The 21,011-nt window shown below is 33.0% G+C and overlaps 1 protein-coding gene across 3 annotated transcripts in view; it reads left to right on the forward strand.

The window, feature by feature from the left end:
- Positions 1–21,011, forward strand: part of LOC118186316 (adhesion molecule nephrin-like) — a 1,043,604-nt gene that overhangs the window by 871,864 nt on the left and 150,729 nt on the right. For 2 of the 3 annotated variants that reach the window (XM_085809008.1, XM_085809009.1), the window contains exon 16: positions 5,227–5,538. The exons of the other annotated variant lie outside the window; for it this stretch is intronic. In XM_085809008.1, coding sequence (XP_085665134.1) covers positions 5,227–5,538 — 312 coding nt within the window. The remainder of the gene's footprint in view (positions 1–5,226; positions 5,539–21,011) is intronic. 3 annotated transcript variants of the gene reach the window in all.

The raw sequence follows: 21,011 nt of genomic DNA on the forward strand, positions 1-21,011 counted from the left end.
TGCGGCATAAAACAAAATCTCCTCGTGACACTTTTTCTTAATACTGACATCCGATGACTGTCTCAGTAACATGCTTGCGAGGTTTCTTGAGCTGTAAATAATTGTTAAGTTATTTAATGCAAAAGATATAAATTTTCTGTTCAGTTAAATCCCAAGAAATGGCGTGCTTTATTTTGATCTATTTTTTACTATAAAGCTGGGGTTTACTAATAAAATATTCCATATATCTACTCGCAAAACTCGCCTTCATTCTGACTATTTCGAAAAACTGAATGGACGCGAAATTTTAATAGAACATGAAATCCATTTAAGTCTTTTATATTTTCTTTTACAGTATAAAAAATCATTTAATATCCGTATTTAAGGACAAAAGTACGTAATAGCATTTTTGTTTCATTATAATGTGAAGGTGAAAGGGAATCCTTGTCAGATTAAAAGATAATATCGTTTATTCATACTTCAACTCAGCAGCATCTGAATTCATTTATTACTGTCAAAATATAGGGAATGCAATAAATATTAAATACTGTTTCAAAATATTTCATTATATAATATTTTTTTTAATTCTTTAAAGCGTTCTTATTTTGGAAGTTTAAAGGTAAACGGAAAATTTTGACAAGAGCTAAATAAATTTGAATTTAGAGAGTGTGATTATATAATAATAGTTATGAATAGAGAACTGTTACTTATAACTTATTTAACTATTATTTTAGAAGTATGGGTGTATGCTGTTTTTGTAAGGTTTTATATATTTATTTTTAACTAATCGTAAATTTTAAATTTTAGTGCTTTACTATCATTCTCTTTTCACCCACTCTTTTCATGCCAGAATATTAATGAGATAGCGAGCGTGATCTGCCTATTCCAGGCCACGTTCTACCGTGAATATGAGCGATTTAATTCTGTGGCGTTTATTGTTTCTAGCCATTTAGCTTCTCTCGCCGGTTTTCTACAGACCAGAGCCTTTCCTGCGCGTTTAAAATATTCTGTTAGCCGTTAAGCTAATCCAATACATTTGAATTAGTTCAACATTATGTATTTAAGTTAAACAAGAACTCTTGGCTTGTGTAAACCCAAGTTGGGTCATTGTTATTTCTTTGTGTTAAAATATTTGTTCTTTGTGTTAAAATAAAAGGAATATTTACACCCTTCTTCTGACTTTGTCTATAGTTTAAGAAAAGAAAATTATTCCTCTGTAATCTTTCTAGAGCTCACTATTTTATGCTATCAAAGAGAGTGACGCTCTGTATTGTAATGAAATAGATACTCTGACAGGAAATGAACATTTCATCCCATTGTAAAAAGATTATATTCTAATAATGAAGTTTTAAATCTAAAACTCTCTGAAGTGCTATTTTCAATATGTAAAATAGTATTATCCTGATTTACGTAATTTTGAAGTACAAGTAATATGTGGCTTAACCATGCTTTCAAAATGAAAAAATAAGTAATAATGATAAGAATATAAGTTACAAAAAAAAAGAATAATAATAGCGAAATTATTAATAAAAATTTAAATATTGACATGTAAATGTTAATGAAATTAACTTTGCTTTCATTGCTTATTACGAAAAGAATTTAAAAATCATACTTTAGGAATTACTACCGAAAATCTTCTTGCATAACTTTTTGGGGTATTTTCAAAAATAAAATGCGTGATGTATTTTAGAAGAAAAGGTAAAAGTTATTATCGGGTGCAAGTTGGTGGTTTTTGAAACTTTTTTTTTAAAATATTTCCGAAGTATTGATATTTATCGTAAATCAGCAAGTAGTATCAACATATAAAAAGGAATATACTTCAGCAAGTTAAAATACATATTTTAAGTAAGAAATAAAGATTATGTAACACGTTAAAAAATAAAACGCTTACTTCTTCTCCAAATCTTTCTGTGAAATTTTTTGCTCTTTTCTTCTCCTTAAGCCCGCAAAAGTTTTTTGGCTTGAAAACAAATCAGAGAATTACAAGGACTTGGCTTCGCGCTAACCCTGGCAACACCGGCTGTCTACCAAACGTCTATCCTAGTGTTCCGTTTAGAGATTTTGCATCAAAATTCTGTATTCCTGCAGAAAAATTACCGTAATTTCTTCAATTTCTCGCAAATTCCGTAAGAGCATTTTTAAAGTGAAGTTTAAAGCAAACACCGCCACAGTTTGTTCAGAAAAGCTTTTGGAGTACAACGAAAAGAATGCCTTTGAAAATGGTGCCGCTGCTTGAGTGAAGGGTTATTATGAGAACAGTTACCTGAAGACAGATTATGCGCATGGGTACCAGAGTTTGGCACGTTCTGAAAATTTGGTGACTTCTGTTAAGGTGATTGCGATACTACGTAAGTACCCATTCGTTTCTTTACTCTGGAAAGATAATGCAGTAGTTTCACTATCTAACAAGTAGTATCTCATTGAACGTCCTCTCTATACATTTGTCTCATCTGTAACTCGTTTCTGTTTTCTTCACCCACACACAAACATATACACCAGGCGAGGAAAAATTTTAAAAGAAGGAAAATTATTATATTACTATTGTTTGACTAAGAAATGATGAAGCTGCTTTATTTCTCACTGGAGAAACATTAGCAGTAGATTCCTTTACTAACGAAACGTGCTTCCCGACAAAACAAGTTCCTTTAAAAAGTCCCATTTGAATAATTTCCCTTAGACAATTAGCTACTGCTAGCTTTTCCATAACTGTTTGTTTTAAGTGCATAAAGAATGTATCGAATTTTTGTCTTATCCCGTATGTTTTTGCAGATTGTTGCTTCAGTTTACAGCCCTTACATAATTCTCCCCGGCACCATAAATGCACACGAGCTTACAAAAGTAAGTTAATTAAACCATTAAAAATTACATGCATTAATAAAACAAATCAAAACAGAGAACAGAAGTCTAGGCTTCTTAATAAAAGATACGTTCACTGGCCAGGTCACACTTAGCATTTTTAAATCGTTCTGCAGGCATTTTGCCATCGTGGGACAGGAAAACATTAAATGGTCAAAAACTTGATGTACGTTTCTCGAACGCTCATATAAGTTGCTTGATCTTAGACTGAAACAAAGCAAGTAACGTATAAATTTTGCGTAACCAGATAAAAACGGCGATACTTTAAAATTAATAAAGAAGAAAGACTCAGAGTATAGTATATGATTAATAGAATTTTTTGGTGCACCTAGCATTACAAGATAAAATATGTTCCTCATTCCGCTCAGATAAAAGCTTCTTATAATAAAAGGACTTCCAATAACTCTTTGGAATACCTATTCTGATGTCGTTAGGTAGATTTAATGCATCGTTAGCTAAGAAATAAAATCTTTTATTTCCATAAACGATCATTAACATAACAAAAGGGATACCAATTCTTCTGTTTCTATGTGAACCTAACAGATAAGAGAGTTTAAGTCACTATTAATGCTATTCTAAAAGTGGAGAGAAGAAAGAGAATCTGAACATGTAAGGTATCTTGAGGATGCAGTACCATTACCTTTGATCCACTTGACGGCAATATAAATACAGAGAAGTTATGCATTTGTTTAGAATACGGTACTTAAAACAGCATACCTCAGATTGCGTAATATGTTACTTACACATTAGTGTCTTGACTTCGTAGTTATCTTCAAAATTATTTTTGCTATTTGGTAGAGGTCAATAATTATTTTTTCACATTTAGTAGAAAGAAATTCAGTATGTTTTTTCTGCCTTAGTTCCATGTAATTTGTATTGCAGAAACTTAGGTGTTGGCAATGGAATGTTAACTGGGTACAAAATGTCGATATTTAAGCAATTGCCACTAAAAGCGTAATAAATACTACTAATAATAGAAAGTTACCCACCGACGGCCTAATTCTAAAGTCGTAAAACATTGATAGTTCAGCTTGGGTTCGATTCCATGGGCGCTTTAGTAATTTTACCCCTGTCTAACAAAGAGCAAATTTCCCTTAGAAGACCTTCCCTTTATGAAACAGCCTTCCCCTTATGTAAACAGCCCTGACGTACTTTGGAAAAAAATCAAATAAACCAAACCAATAATAGAGAGTTAAAATGTCGATAGTAAAAATAACATTTCAGTTTATGCATCGGTTTTATTTTATGCATTCTGTTTTAACATTTCATTTTAAATCAGCTTAACAGGAGCAATTTTACAGTCCTATATCACGCAAATTTAGCAAACAATTGAACGTCGATTATAAAAATTTCAAACTAAAGACTTACAAAAGTATATTTCTTTCTTTCGATAGCTGAAGAACGTAAATGAAGCCTCGTATCAAACAAAATATTATAGCAACGGGAGAAAGGCAGTTGGCCATAGTCAGCTTCAAATCAATAAGAATTAGAGCCTTCTTTTTTGACTTCATGTTAGCATTACACAGGAAATCTTCGCTTAACGGGAATCCAATATACCATACCAAATATGAGTTAACTTGAACAGAAGAAATGATTATTTTACGCTTTGGGCTACAGATCAATCGATTAAAGTGACTTTTTCTACAATACACAAAATTTTATTCTGACTAAACTGCAGAGATATATTTATTTTACATCTAGCAATATTATTAAGATAGGCAAAATAGAGTAGCTATTGCCTTGGTAAACCACTTCAATCGAGTAGCTATTCATGATAATTAACAGCGATTTCAAATCCATTTAAATGGGAAAAAATTTGAACATTTTTGAAGCTAATGCATATATCTAATAAATGATCTGATAAATTCCTGTTGAAATTTTTCGAAACGCGTAATGTACTGTAAATATATTCATCTGAATTATCTTCACATGTGTTCTTTCCAGTTGTTTCATTTTTCCTAATAAACTTGATTTCAGTAGATTTGAAAATGAAGACATCTATGTGAAAGAAATAAATGTCAATTTTAAAAATTTTAAATAAGCATAGTCAAAGGGGCTATATGTTTTTTTTTAATTCTGATAAAATTAAATTGTCTATTTTTTCCGGTAATATATTATGCGGAAATCTCTGAATTTGGAGTTTTACTAAAGCAACTTATTCGCTCCTAGTAAGCACAAATAACATACATAATGGAAAAAAATTTCCGCAATATTTCTCAAAACTTTTCTTGATGTGAATGGCTAAATTTTGCGAGTTTGAGTGCTTTTCAGTACCAACATATTTAATCCTAACGACATTCTTAAAACTCACATTATAAGTCTTTCTGTAATTTTATAAGTTATAGAAGTCAGACTGTCATGAATGATTCATTTTTTTACCTCTCTATCTAGATCGACCATTTATTTTAAAGAAGCTTCTCCAACGTAGGGTCGCCGCTGGGGAACAAGATTCCGTCGAGCTTAAGTGCATTGCTGAAGGCTATCCTGGAATTACATTTTCATGGTCTTTCAATGGATCGACCATAATGTCCGGCCATATGGACATCACAAAATACAGGGTACATCAAAAACAAAAGTATGATAACGAATGGTGGAGTACTCTAACGGTCAATGTTATAGGTCCAGGAGACTATGGTGTTTACACTTGCGTTGCCGGAAACCTAATGGGACATGACTTCATTACGTTTAGCATTGTCAGAAGAAGTAAGATTATCACTATATTGCATATTACTACATTTCATATTTCTATTTAAATATTAATTTTTCTTATATTTAAACATTCTGTGGAATATTTCTTGCAATAACAACTATATTCTTTGACGTGTAATAAGTTTAACCACTGAAATTAATTATTTAACTAAAAATTTTAATTAAAACTTAAAAATTTACTGAAAAACTGTGAAAATTTTTTTAGTAAATTTTCTTTAATAAGTAAGCGCGATGCCTATTTTGGACAGGCGATTTTTTAAATAACGTAATTTAATAATTTTTTTCTGGTATTTAAATGGTATTAAGTGCAAAAAATGTAATATACTCACCTCGTATCATAAATCAATTTTAAAGTCCAAAATGCACTTTAGATCTTTTCTTTCAAATTTTACAAGACTCACTTGAAAGTTAGAATAGCCATTTTTCTCTGATACCCGGATATAGTTTTCTGAGATTGGCATTTTCCTATAAGAAAAGCTTTCTTTCTTATGCAAATCAAAATCCATAATATTGATGGCAATTCTGTTACTGTTACACTTTAATTGGAATTTTTATCTCATTCAAGGATATCTTAATGTAAAATTCAAATTTTTATTAGCAAGCATTTATTTATGTGAACTTCGTTGAAATAAACCACCTGAAACTCAGAAGTTTGCAAGTTTCTGCTACATGTGACCTGAGAACTATCTTTCTTATACTCCAGGATGATGTCAGCAAGGATTTGTGATGCGAATAAATCTTTCTTAACATCAAATTTTCTGATAAAAGTACTCGTCTTTTTTATAGCTTACTGCTTTCAGATTAGCAGGAAATAAATCTAGGTGAAAATGCAAAATATGATACTTTAAAGACACCCTCACTCCATACATTTCACAGAACTACAGATAATATTCCTTACTTTCTTACAGTTCTCTGCTCTACATTTTTGCAACAAATATTCTTAAAATATTTTCATGTACATATTTTGACTGAATTGAGTTCCTAACAAATTTCTGATGCAAAAATAATTTCCCAATCTGTACCATACAAATTTCTTTTTACTCAAAAAAATTCCCTCTTTAATACTAATAAATTAGTCACTTAGCTAATAAATAGTTTCTCAGGTAGAAACCGTAACCCATTTGTAACAAATGCAACAAATCCTTTGCATCTCCTAGTTTAATGTGTGGCTAAGTGGGAAATATATCTTTTCAAGATTTGCAAGTGTTCTGTGAATAGCATTAAACTTTATGCTCCGACTTAAGCCCATGTTTTAAGAGTGTAACAATTCTTCCTGTCTCTGTTGTAGCATTCGCAAAGGAAGCAGCAATATTTTAAAGTCCGAGGAGAAAGCAGTTACATATAGTCGCCATACACAAATATTCCATTTGTATTTTTTGTATTGAATCTTTAGACTGAGTGCAAGATTTATTTATTTTACTCTATTTTATATGAATTTTTTCCTGTATTCCCTTTTTCAAATCAGACAGAATGTAAATTGAGATGAGTTTAACGCATTTTCATAATGCTAAATTATGTGTGTGTCTGTCACTCAGTACTTATGGAACCGTGATATTGTGAGCCCCTGTCATTTGGTGATTAATTTTGTTTTCTGCTTTGTTTCTGCTGACTTGGCTGGAGGAAAACAGAGGTTTGATAGGCCGCATCCTAAATGTAAACTTATCGCTCACTTGTATCGATGAAAATTCCTTCGTGAAAGATAAGATTAGAGAGTTAACGGCAGATAAGGTAGCCAAACACTGCTGAAGTATTTTAATATTTTCATAGTTTCATGGTTTACATTGGCAGCATGTAAACCATGGATTTTCATTTCCGCCCTGCGTGAAGCAGAAAGAATTAATATAATTAACACTCTTCCTAATTTTATTTCTGTTCTTTATAAGGTTACTAATAAACTAAATTTAGTGAAATATTGATGCATAAAATAGATCACAATATACTGTTTTGATAGTGACAATAATTATTGCCTCTTCTTTTACACTTTCACTTTGCCAACTAAGCTCCGCTTGAGCAGTCTATGAATCTACTATATTATTGAATATAATAGACTATTATAGATATTATTGAATATAATAGAATATTATATAAATGATTACAATGATTATAAATATTATTGAATATAAACAAAACCATTTCTTGCGATTTGAAATTTAAGCTTCTATACCGCTACACAATCTTAAGAAACATTAACATTCTTTCAAAGGCTGTTAACAAGAGGCCTACAAAAGCTGTGGAATAGTCTGCGTGAGGAACATAATAGTAAATCTGAAATCAGATTGGGCAAATGCAACAAATCTTATTTATTTTATGACAAAAACCTTCTGTAAGCGGTGTGTTTAGATTATTTCTATACAGCTCATATAACTGAATTCGAAAGACTTTACTTTTGCAATACAGAACAGTTATGTCTTAACTAGCGGTAACGCAAGTTTTAAGTTCATTTGATTTAGTTATGAGAAAGCATTCGGGGCTTTCGTGGAGGAGTTATAAGGGAAATCGGCTCGTATACATTTTACACATGGGAAAACCACGAAAATCTTCATGAAGCCAGCCCATTCGCTGGGATTCGAACCCCGCACCGAACAACCAGTATTCAGCAGCTTTACAGCTCAGCAGCTGGTGGAATCCTTACTATTATATACCGGTAAATGTTGCATGCCGGTAAATGTACTGTACGGGTTAATTATTGATATATCCGCATCCATAGTATTAGTCTATGCTTGATTATGCTTGCATGTGTGCCGCTAACGTACAGTACTTTAAACAAAATAATTCAGTACCTCCCGTTTCAACGCCCACCAGCGGCCGAGCGGTAAAGACGCTGAACACTGGTAGTTCGGTCCGAGGTTCGAATCCCGCGAACGGGCTGGCTGCATGGGCATTTTTGTGGTTTTCCCCATGTGTAACGTGTATACGAGCCAGTTTCCCTTAGAAAGTCCTCCACGAAAGGCATCCCTCCCCTCAGGCAGATAGCCCTAGCGTGCTTTGTCATAATTAAAATACACACACACACACACCTCCCGTTCCAAATGATCGAACGACAAAATTCAAGTTGCATTTTTCTTTTCTCCAAAGCACGACTTAGGATATGCATTACTTATATTTTTCTATAGCATTGTTCTAACATATGCATTTGGACACAAAATCCTTTTTTTTTTTCGGAAACGGTATGCCAATTTTTCTGCATAGTTCGATTTTACACTTTAAGTTATACCAAAATGCTACGTTTTCTAAAAATCTCACGAGCAGCATTTTTTAAAATTAGCACTCAAATTTTTACGTCTGCAGTTTTAGCCGAATTTTGTATACATTTAATAATATCATATTTTAAATTAACTTACTCCGTTCCTCATTTTCTAATCTAAAATTAGTTTTAATCTAAATAAACCTCAGACATCCTTTCTGATTTATTTTTAAAAATTTGTAAAAGGTTTCGAAAATAATTCTTGTATTATAACTACAAAAATTTGCGCACTATCTTAAAATTTAACTATTGAAAAGGTTTGGTGATATTTTCAGAACTGACGTGGGATTAAAAGGAATAACGATACCAAATCCGAGCATAATACTGTTTGGCTCTGCTTAGGTTCTTTTCACTTAATTCATTGATTAATGTATTCTATTAGGTTTTTCGAAGCAGGAAACATGAAAAATGTGCAATGCCTACGCTGGGACTCGACCTTTAATTGCTAGCCGAACATGCTCCCAATCGGTTCCATTAGGGAACACAGTAAAGAGGGAGAAAATACCTTACATATTATTTAACTAAGAATTTTAACTGATTTAATTTGTTGATAGAAATTTTGTTTACTTTTGTTAACATATCTTTGCATTTTACCTACAGATATTTTAAATGAGCAGTTTTTCTTATTCTGGCCTCTTTTTATCTAAGCGTATTTTATGTTTGCTTTTAAACGATTGAATATTACTATAAACATAGAAAAAGGTTAAAATAAAAGTAAGGGAAAACTGCTGTCGGAATTAAATAAAATCCTTAATGATTTGCAGCAAAAGGTATGTTTCCCAAAATTGCATGATTAATATATTTTGTATTTTTAAATATTAAATTTCAAAAAAATTCCTTATATTACACTTTTTTCCCAATTTTTATGTACATTTTAATTTTTTTCCGAAAACATTAATATTAATGTTAGCACCTTTTTTATCATAAATAAAGAAAACACACTTATAATTGTTTTTCTACAAAAATTTATTTATGTTATGCGCTCTGACAGTTATTCTTATATGGTACTTAGTGAAACACTCTTTATGTAAATTAACTTACAAGATTTACGTAATAACTTTGCTATGTATCTTTCTTCTGGGCCCAATAATATCATATGGTGTATAATTTGATTTTCTTACATGGCAAACAAATTATTCACGAATTAAATAGGACATGAGGAGCATGCAAAAAAAAATTTAAATTTCTCTTTCTGGTCTTGAGTATGTGTATTGATGGAGCAGTCGAAATCAATGAAAACCTTTCAAATTTTTTGCAAGATGGGCCTGACCTATACGGCTTCAAGTTTCATGAGCCTTCAAATCATCTTAAAACATCCATAATCTTATTTTCTCGTTAAAAATGTAAGAAAAGTGGACGTGGAGAAATACTTACTCTATGTCTATGGCCTCAGACTGTATTAATCGAGCCTTGCTTTCAAATTGATGCCGCACAGGTTATCTATTTCTTCATTATAAAATAAACCTTAAAAAATTAATGCTTATTGCAAGAAGTTATAAATAATATAATTTTAATTAAAGTATACGAAATGATGAAAACATTTTGAATTAAAATTTAAAATTTCAATTCTTGTTTCGTTTGATAATTTGGCACCATTTTCGATCAGAATAAATGTTGTCAGCACATAACTATAGCAGAAATTACGAATACTAAACTTATTCTTAAATTTATTGAGAGTTTAAAAAACACTTAAGGGGAGTCATCACCTTTACACATTCAAAAAATCGAATTTTATTTTTTTGCATTTTTAGGAGGTTTAGACATTTCTGAGTCTGTTAAAACAAACCGCGTTATGATAGTCGAATTAGAACCCTCAAAATTATGAAATAAAAAAATTATTCTGAAGTCAACATTGTCAGATCGGCCATTTAAATTATCACCTGACGTTTGTTTACATTTGTACCCGCAGCTGTTTATGAATGTTCACACTTAGATTGCTTTAATTTTTACTGTTAACTCCACGTTTATTATTTTAAAATTTTCTTCTATGAACAGGATTCGTACAGTTCAACTTTTAAAGCGTGTATTCGAGTGTTTTGTTTACTATTTACGTGCTGAAACAGTGGTTGTTCTTTGATTTGCTTATCGCGCTATCATTCATTTTACTTGTCTAAAATTGATACAGTTTCTGACATTATAATTTATAAATATGGATGATAAACAAAACAAGCGAAAGTCTGGATGTAGACCTAACAAATATAGGTTCCGTGGAAACCAGTTTACTAAAAAGTTCTCTTCTCAAAAACGACTCAGTGCTTCCAGTAAAAAATTATATTATTCCCCGATTATGCTTATGCAGAATGATACAGATTTTACAGGTTATTTACTTATTGATAAAAGTATTGTTTTCAAAAGGATAGAAGACCCTGTGGTATGCAAAATTTGCGGTTGAAAGGTTATCATATCATCAAATATTATAGGCGGGCTGTCTGTAAAAATTAGAATTTCTTGTGATTTTTGTGGTGAACTGTCATTAACACGAAACTCAACAACGCTAGGAAAACAAAAAAAATTGGCAGAAATAAATTCCAGATTTATTTATGCTATGCGTGCTCTGGGTCAAGGACTATCAGGGGCAAAAACATTTTGTGGAATAATGGATTTGTCTCCACCTATTACACTGAAAGCTTATAACTCAGTGAATAAACACATAAAAGATGCTTCTTTTATAGTAGCTAAAACAAGCATGTCTTCTGCTGTCAAAGAAGAAATTAAATATAATAATTATAATTCGAATTTGACTGTCAGTGGAGATGGTACCTGGAAGACCCGTGGCCATACTTCTTTAGTTGGAGTGTGTACAGTGATAGGAGCATCGTGTGGAAAAGTGATTGATGTTGAAGTTCTTTCGTCATTTTGCAAAGGTTGCAATTATTCAAAAAGTGCGAGATCTGGAGAAGAGTATGAAAAGTGGCAGGCAGAACATTCCATTAAATGTCAAAAAAACCACAGTGGTTCTGCAGCAATGATGGAGGTTATTGGAATACAGCGAATTTTTCATCGTTCCAATGTTATACATAATGTGCAGTATACACAGTATATTGGTGATGGTGATGCGAAAACATTCAGTGCTATTCAACAATCAGAACCTTATGGCAGAGCTATAGCAATTGGTAAAATTGAATGTGTCGGACACATTCAGAAAAGAATGGGCACTAGATTACGAAAACGAAAGCAAGAAATGAAGGGGAAGAAACTAAGTGATGGTAAGACTCTCAGTGAGAAAGGTCGCCTTACGGAGGACACAATAAACCAGTCGACAATTTATTATGGAAATGCTATTAGGAAACATTGCAAGTCGGTAAAGGATATGTAAAAGGCAGTGTGGGCAATTTTTTATCACAAACGTTCAACAGACATGGAACCTATTCATAATTTTTGCCCAACAGGAGAGGATTCATGGTGTAAATATCAAAGAGCGAGTGCAGTTGGAAATCTAAAATCCTATAAACATAAAAATTCAATTCCACCACCTGTAATGGATGCAATCAAAGATATATTTAAAGACCTTAGCATGCCAGCATTGGTAAAAAAGTGCTTAGTAGGACACACAGAGAATCCGAATGAATCGCTGAATGCTTTAATTTGGAAATTGTGTCCAAAAAATTCTGGTTGTGGTTATAATATTGTCAAAACAGCGGTGAATGAGGCAGTAATTATATACAACGATGGTCAAGCTGGGAGATTACAAACTATGAATGCGCTTGGATACAGAATTGGTGATAATGCAATCAAGTTTGCAGCAAACACTGATCAGAGTCGTATTCAATCAACCGAAATAAAGGCAGAGATGTCTACAATAGATGCTCGCAGAGCAAGGAAAAGAGCCAAACTGGCTGCAGTAATAGTTGTTGAAGAACAGGAAGGAATGGTATATGCAGCTGGACAATTTTAAACTGTTTTAATGTTACTTGAAATAATATATACTGATAATTTTGAAACTTTAAACTTTAAAACCATTTTTCTCAAAATGGTGATTTTCATACTTGCGCGCACTCTTTAAAAAAATCTATTATAGATAAGCATTTAAAAATTTCACGGTAAGTACATGATGGTATTATTCAAAAACTGCACCTATCTTTTTCTTTGAAAAATTATTTTTAAATTATTTATATAATTTGACTTAATTTTTTTATATGCTATTGCTGTTTTTTAAGATTTCATTGTGATTACATTAATTTTCTTTGATATTTTAAAATTTAATTAGGTGAAGAATTATACCTAATGACTTTTCATCACAAAATTGTAAAAATTGTTACTGTAGTTAAATTTGGATTACTGCAAGTTTGCGCGCAGTGCTTTGGTACAGATTTGAAATTTTCAGAAACTACATTTTGTTTCTTCTGTATAAAACAAATTCTTACATACTAATAGTAAAATAAATGAAGGAATATAATCATCTATGTATAAAGATGTATCTTTGAAAATTTCATACATTTATGATTCAAACAATTTAACTTATTGAAACTCGAACATCAGCCAAAATTCTCACTTTTTGCGTTGCGTAAAGGTGATGACTCCCCTTAATACAAAACACAAGGTCTTTTCAAGTTAAGTATTAATTTCATTTAGCAGGTATAAAAATGAAGTTGTATTAGTTGACAATATTAAATACTTTTACTTGAGAAGAAAACTGGTATGTAAGATTTGACTATATTTTCAAATTTTTTAATTTAAAAACATTATTAACCGTTAACTTTTTTTTAAGTTATCAATCTAAAATTTTCAGATTGCAAGTGAATTGATTTTTCATCATTTTCTGAGAAATACTTTCAGAAGTGGTTGTTTAAAAAAGGAGATCGCTCTGATATAAACATATTTGCTCTGTCAGCTTTTATTACACATAGCTTACATTGTTTTGAATAATACATAGGTAGTGGTTATATTTATAATTATTAACTTAACAAAATTTTAAGAATAAGTAAAAAAAAAACTCTCGATGAAATGTGATAGTTATTCTCGTTCGTTTAAAATCAACCTCTTCCACATTCTGATATTTTTTTTTCTGCGTACCTACATGTTTTGATCATGTATTAAGACAATATTCTTAATCATTGATAGGGCAGGCGATCTTTATCAAGTTTTATTTGAAAATAAATAACATTTCAAATAATTTCTTTTCCAGAAGATTTTTGACATCTAAGTTGGAAATGAATAACATTTCAAGTAATTTCTTTTCCAGAATTCATCTAAATAGATTTTTGACATTTAAGTTTCAAAATATGCAGCTTAAAAACTTATAATTTTTTAACTTGTAAAAACGTTATTTCAAATGCAAAATTAATAAATCCAATTTTAAATTCAGGAAAGATTTTAGCGCTTTGTCATTTACTGAAATATTTTTTTAAAAATATCAGAGTTAACGGAAATTCGTCAAGTATTTTTTTTTTCGCCAAGTTGATAATTAGCACCAAGCTCTAAATACACATATACATCAGAAATGGTTCGACGCTATCTCCAAAAATTTGTTATTTGTGCATAATTTGAAGAGTAGAATCAAACTATGAAAAGCGAAAATTGTCATATCATTGACATACTTGTATTTCGAAAAACGTTCAGCGTGTCAAAAATGCATACGTAACAGCGATGTCATATATAAATAACCTCTTATTTAGCCCTTTAAAAGTTTGTCGATAGGCCAAATAGATCACGAGATATAGAACTGTACACCCGTTTTCTTTTTTCCTTCCTTTTTTCAATTCCTACCGTATATTAATCAGTAAATTATAAACAATATTTTAACAGTCCTTGACTACGATGCTCACGTACTGAAGAAAATGTTTTTAGAATCCGCTTACTTTTATCAACATATTACCGTGGTTTGTTATGCATTTCGTTTTTTGCGAAGGATTTCCGTACCGCTCATTTTTACATTTTGAATCAAATCAAAAAAACGAACAAACATTTATTAACAAAAACTACAACAACTCTGTTCATAAAAAAAATGTACTGATTCTCCGTCTCCTACATCACGAAATGCATTCTTGATATTCATTCTGTAATATCTAATATTTATTTCAGAAATAAAATATTTCTGTAATTTTATTAACAATTTTAACCTTCGGACAATTTTAATAGAAAATAAGAATAAATTAAAGTATTTTAATAAAAACTTAAATGCATGAGTTTTCAAATAGTATAAAATTACGCAAGAATCTAATGAAATTATGCGATATCTAATAAAATCACAAAAAGTTTCAGAACACCTGAAAACATTCTAAGGAGCCAGCCCTGAGTATCACTAGTTTATTTTTCCATTATTTTTCAATGAAAACCTAAACTATATATGATATCTGAATTCATAAAAGGAACTGATTTATTATGTATTAATGTTATCAAAAGAAGAGTCGAAATGAAAATGGAAAAAGAAATTCTAAATATTAGCACAAATTCAATACTTTTTAACTAATAGGAGACATAAATTTGCATTTAACAAATTGCCGAAGTTTGCAAACTAAGATCAAGAAAGGATTTGAGCGATATTAAAACTGCAAGACTGACTGCAAATTTATTCAGCTCGGCTCTCAGCGTGGTACCTTTCAAGTGCAAATTACTATTTCTTTCTTTTCCTCGTGAGGTTTTGAAACTGAAAGTACATTCTAATGCTCGCACGTTCTGTTTATCTAAGTGTATGATAAGAGCAATTAATACTTACTGTTACTCCGAATCAACCTCAGAAAGCGCCAGGGAATCATTTAGTCTTCCGAAAGGTGGTTTATTGAAAAGCGAAAATGTTTAATTTATACTCAGAAGAAGGAAAAAGACTGTCACGCTTCACGTTTTCTTCTTAAACCACATAGTGATGATGTTCATATTAAATAACAAAACTAATAGGAATTTGCAGGTCCTTTTTTTATTATTCTTGTTGATCTGCCTGAAAATTAATTGTATTTTACATTTCTATTTTCTTTTCGCTTTGCGTTAGAAAAAGCATAAATTAAGGTTTTTGTTGATAGAGTTTCGGGAATACAATTAGACTGGTTTCAAGTTTGTGCGTTTTAATCATTTTCTGTGGGAGTTGTACAGAAAGAAAATATTTTCATTAAATTAAGACTACACAAAACATGCGTGACTAATTTTGTTGGAAACTTCATCAGTTTGTGATGACAATGCGTGAAGGAAGTCAAATTGAATTTAATTCTTCTTCCGGATATTTGAGAGATAACATTTGCTTAAAACTTCTCGGAGGAAATGAAAAAAATCAATATAAGGTTACACTTTTACCATCCAAATTTTTGTTACCGCATCTCATTTGAAACTGCATCTTAGTGGTTTGTTATGCAGCTTTGAAGAGTTGAATTGACTCTTATTCATTAAATAAGTCTACCAATTATAAGTCTTAATTCGTTTAGTTTAGAATATTCCTTAATTAATTTTAACATCTATGCAAGGAGCTGTTTTAAGCAACTTCATGACTTAATGCAAAACAAAGGAAATGTATATTTTTTTTCTAATTAATAAGACAGGATTATCATTAAAAGGGCAAGAGTTCAGTTCAAAAACGCTCCCAAAAGTTAGGCCTTCTTACATTATGTCTGTAGTTTAAATTTAAAAACAGAGAAAGTACTTTCGTGACCATACCTGACCGAACAGCTAAAGCCACAAAGCATTGTTAGTTTAGTTCTGTTTTTTTCCCCATGGTTTCTAATATGCTGGATACATGAGGTTTTTGTGGTTTTTTTTGGGGGTGTAATGTAAATACGGGCCAGTTTCTTTCAGAAGATCTTCTCCACAGCTTCTTTTCCGAAAGGCAAATAGCCCTGCGAAACTAAATAAGGAAATTATCTAAGCTAATCCATCTTTTTAGAATCTATCATCAAAACTTATTTTTACCAAAAAAGCTATTATTTATATTTTTATAAACTTCAGTTTCTTTTATTTAGCACTGATCGTAATTAATAATTTGTTACTGCCAAACCTAAACACATAAGCAAATATAATAACTCATATTATCAAGATGCACTGAAAGCAACTATTTGCAAAAAACTCGAAGCACCATAAAGGAAGTGGTAGTTTTTGATGAAATTGAATATGTGTATAGCTCATACACATATAATAAAATGATTAAAAAATCAAGGTCATAGTATCTGTTCACGGCTCACAATCACCCATTGAGTGTTCAAATTAGTAGTTGGTCAAACCGCCCCTGGCGGTAATGCATGCTTGAATTCGTTGAGACAAGGAGTAGTAGACGTTTCTAATGTCATCCTGCGACACATTCTGCCAGGCTTTCATCAGCTGTCGCTCCAGATCTGCGATATTTTGTGGTGTCCGAATCTGGCGGCCTACCATATCCCAGACATGCTCGATTGGTGAAAGGTCTAGTGACCTTGCTGGCCAAGGAAAAGTATCAACCGCACGGAGACAGTCCAGAGATATGCGAGCGGTATGTGGCCTGGCATTATCTTGTTGGAAAATGGCCCCAGGATGACGTGCTATGAAGGATAATTCAACCGACCGCTGGATGGTATCAACATATTGTTGAGCTGTTAACGATGTACGGAGGATGACTAAAGATGACCTGCTGTCATAAGAAATAGCGCCCCACATCATTACGCCAGAGGTTATGGCTGTATGCCTTTGTAAGAAAAAGGTTGATTGGAACTGCTAGCCCCTTCCTCTCCATACACGAACACGGTGGTCATCTGCTTCAAGAGTGAAGCACGATTCATCGCTGAACACTATACGATGCCAGTCTATAGTTGATATATTTGATTGCTTCTTTACGGAATTACAATAGCAGCAACAAAAAAAAAATTTCCGCCTCTGTTACTGGTTTTATACTTTGCGAACTGAGCACTAGAAATGCGCGCTATGATCGCAATTCCGGTTCATTTGCCTTGAAACTTTAAACATTTGCATGTTCGACCAAGATGTTTTTGCATACCAAATTTCGTCACGATCACAAAAGTGCTTCTTGGTGCTTCGAGTTTTTGCAAAATAATTATGTAAGGATCTTAAGTTTTACTAACGTTTATTTTATTTTAAATCTTTACTATCACTTCTTATTTTCTACTTCCGGCCAGAATTATAAGCGTGAAGGAGTTTATGCAAAGTTGTCTGGCGAACGCCAAGTATTTAAGTGTGGCCTTTTTGCCAAGCAGAAGAGAGGAAGCCGTGAGTTCGAAGCAGGCCGCTTACCTTAGAAGTTACGCAGTTGCTACTTTGCCTTCCAGGCCAGAGGTTTTAATCCTCTTGATAAATTAAACGTATTGTAGTGTTCACAGTCTCTGTGCTACATACGCTTTCTGTTATTATAAGGCCAATCTTATTCTAAAGTTAAATTAGAGTTTAGTTTTATTTTGATATCTTTTAAGTTAGACCCCGAGTGGAGGGTCATTGTATTCCGAAGTACGGAAGTCATTGTATATAAAGAAAAAATAAAGGGTTTTGTATACCCTTCGTCTGTATCCTGTCTACTTACTACAATTAGTGAACATAGCTTTAGTAAGCTCTCTGTTCTAGTCAGGTCATTGTATGTTTCCGAAGAAGGTTAGAAGAAACATTGAACCTGATAGTGGCGCCCGACGAAGAATAACCATGGCCGAGTTTCAAGAAGAACCTGTGCTGCCTGCAGAAACAGCTCAGAATCCAGAAATGCCAGCTGCCGCCCTGGAAGGATTTGGGTATATTGTCCAGACCATGCGCGCTTCGATGAAACCAGAAGCAACGTTTAATGGAAACTCACAGGTAACCAGTTTTTTGGAAAAATTGGATGACCACTTCATGCTCTACCCCGTGCATGAGTTTCAAAAAGTTACCTTAGCTACCAGCGCTTTGAGGGGCCAAGCGCTTAACTGGTTCAAATGTATCGGCAGAAGTCTCTTGGGTCAAGCAGGAAGTCCCACCTATACCTACGAAAATTTCAAGACTGCCCTACTAAAAGCCTTCCCTGTTGTAAGGGATCGTGCGAAATTAGAAACAGAACTTTTCAGTATATATCAACAAAGAATGGAAAACATCTCGAGTTTTATTTTAAGAAAAATTCACGTTTTCAAGCTCTTGTATGGAAACCGTTCGGATCCTGAAATAATTCAAGTGATTTTGCCGAGGTTACTACCCCAAGTGCAAGACTTTATTGAATTGAGAAATCCGACTACACTGGAAAAATTATTTGAGCTAGCAATCCAGTTTGAAAGTAGAAGAACGGCGGACGTCGAAAGAAGACGCCAATATCAACAGCGAAACCAATTTGGTACGCCAAGACTACAGCAAACTCAAGCACATGGCTACGGAGAAAAAGCGAATCAGTGGGCAAGGAAACCCGAGCATTCAAAAACAGCCGGCGAACGTCGACAGTTCAATAGCAACCCAGGAAAAAAGTCTCAAGGCCAGTGGAGAAAGAAGGAAAGCACCGAAAGAAAAAATAATTTAAACTAAAACGGATTTCTGCTGACGAGAGGGTGCGGAAATCCGAAGGCCACGAAAACCCCTCTTCCTACAAGTTAAATACAGTAATGGTGAAAAATTTAACTCTTCCGAAGATTGAAGTCTTGGTAAATAATATCCCGGCCACCGCACTCCTGGATACCGGCGCGCAGTGTTCCTGTGTGGCAGAAGTCTTTTTTAGAAAGTATTTTCGCAAATACCGCATATATAATGCGGATAATACAACAGTATTAGCGGCGCAAGGAGAACAATGTAAGTGCGTAGGTAAAGTACTTTTGTACATCCGTATCAAGGACGAACAAGTAAAGGTGATGTTTTTTATAGTAAAGAATTTGCAAGCACACTTAATACTAGGAATAGACTTTCTTTCAGACGCACAAGCTACACTGGATTTTAATGAAGCGTCTCTTAAGCTGACGATGAAACCAGTGCGTGTAGAAAAGGTTGAACCGCCGAGGTTAAATCTTGACCACCTGCCTAATGACGAGCAAGATAGAATCCGACAAGTGGTAAGTGAATTTGCTTCCTTATTTAGTGATATTCCAGGATTTACCCAGGTTACTAACCATAGTATTGACACCGGAGATGCATTGCCGGTTCGTCAAAAACCATACCGGTATGATAAGAATAAGGAAAAAATTATAGAATGGCATATTACCGATATGCTACGTAAAAAGATCGTAACGCCTATCTCAAGTAGTTATGCTAGTCCGGTGGTTTTATGTAAGAAAAATAATGATTATCCTTTGGAGCATCCAAAAAGGTGGAGATTCGCTATTGATTACCGTAAATTAAATTCCATAACGAAATATCCGGTATATCCGTTACCGATTATAGAAGAAATTTTAAGGAACATAAAATCAACCAAATTTATGACAACTTTAGACTTAACGAATGGTTATTTTCAAATAGGGATCAGGCCTGAGGACGTGCCTAAGACTGCTTTTATAACCAAGTCTGGCACTTATGCATTTTTGCGAATGCCGTTTGGCCTTTCAGGCGCCCCAGCAACATTTCAGCGATGCATGGACATTGTGTTAAGACCTGTTCTCGGAAAGTCCACATTTATCTATTTAGACGATATCATTATTACTAGTGATAATCTAGACCAACATGTACAGGATTTAAGACAGGTGTTTTCTTTATTAAATGAGGCCGGTCTAAAAGTTAATGTCGAAAAATGCAAATTTGCAGCCCCTGAATTAAAATATTTAGGTTACAAAATATCGCAAAAAGGGATCGAGACAGATGAATCAAAAATAATCGCTGTACAAAAGTATCCGACTCCAAACACGGCAAAGAAGCTCTCTTCTTTTCTAGGACTTTGTTCATATTATAGGTCCTTTATAAAAGATTTTGCGGCTATCGCTGAGCCGTTGTTAAAATTAAAAAGGAAAAAGGCAAGATTCTCGTGGACGGCCGAAGCCAATAGTGCTTTCGAAAAATCAAAACAAGCATTAACGCAAGCCCCTGTGTTGAAATTTCCTGAAAAGGATGAAAATTTAGAAATTTCAGCGGATGCTTCGGATTATGCGGTAGGAGCGGTACTTTCGCAAAATCAGCAGCCAGTAGCATTTTTTAGCCGAACTTTAAATCAAACACAAAGAAACTATTCCGCGACCGAGAGAGAGGCACTTGCAGTTCTGTTAGCAGTGCAAAAGTTCCGAGTCTATTTTGGAAAGGCGCCGATAACAGTATATTCTGATCATGCGGCGGTAACTAGATTGTACTCTGGAAAAAATTTATCCCCAAGGTTAATAAGATGGGCACTCAAGCTGCAAGAATATAATCTGGTAATCAAGCATACCCCCGGAAAGGAAAATATCGTAGCAGA

The sequence above is a fragment of the Stegodyphus dumicola genome, chromosome X2 (genome assembly GCF_044657685.1).
Source record: "Stegodyphus dumicola isolate Sdum_Otavi_A_Nest chromosome X2, ASM4465768v1".
In the NCBI taxonomy this organism is placed as follows: Eukaryota; Metazoa; Arthropoda; class Arachnida; order Araneae; family Eresidae; genus Stegodyphus; species Stegodyphus dumicola.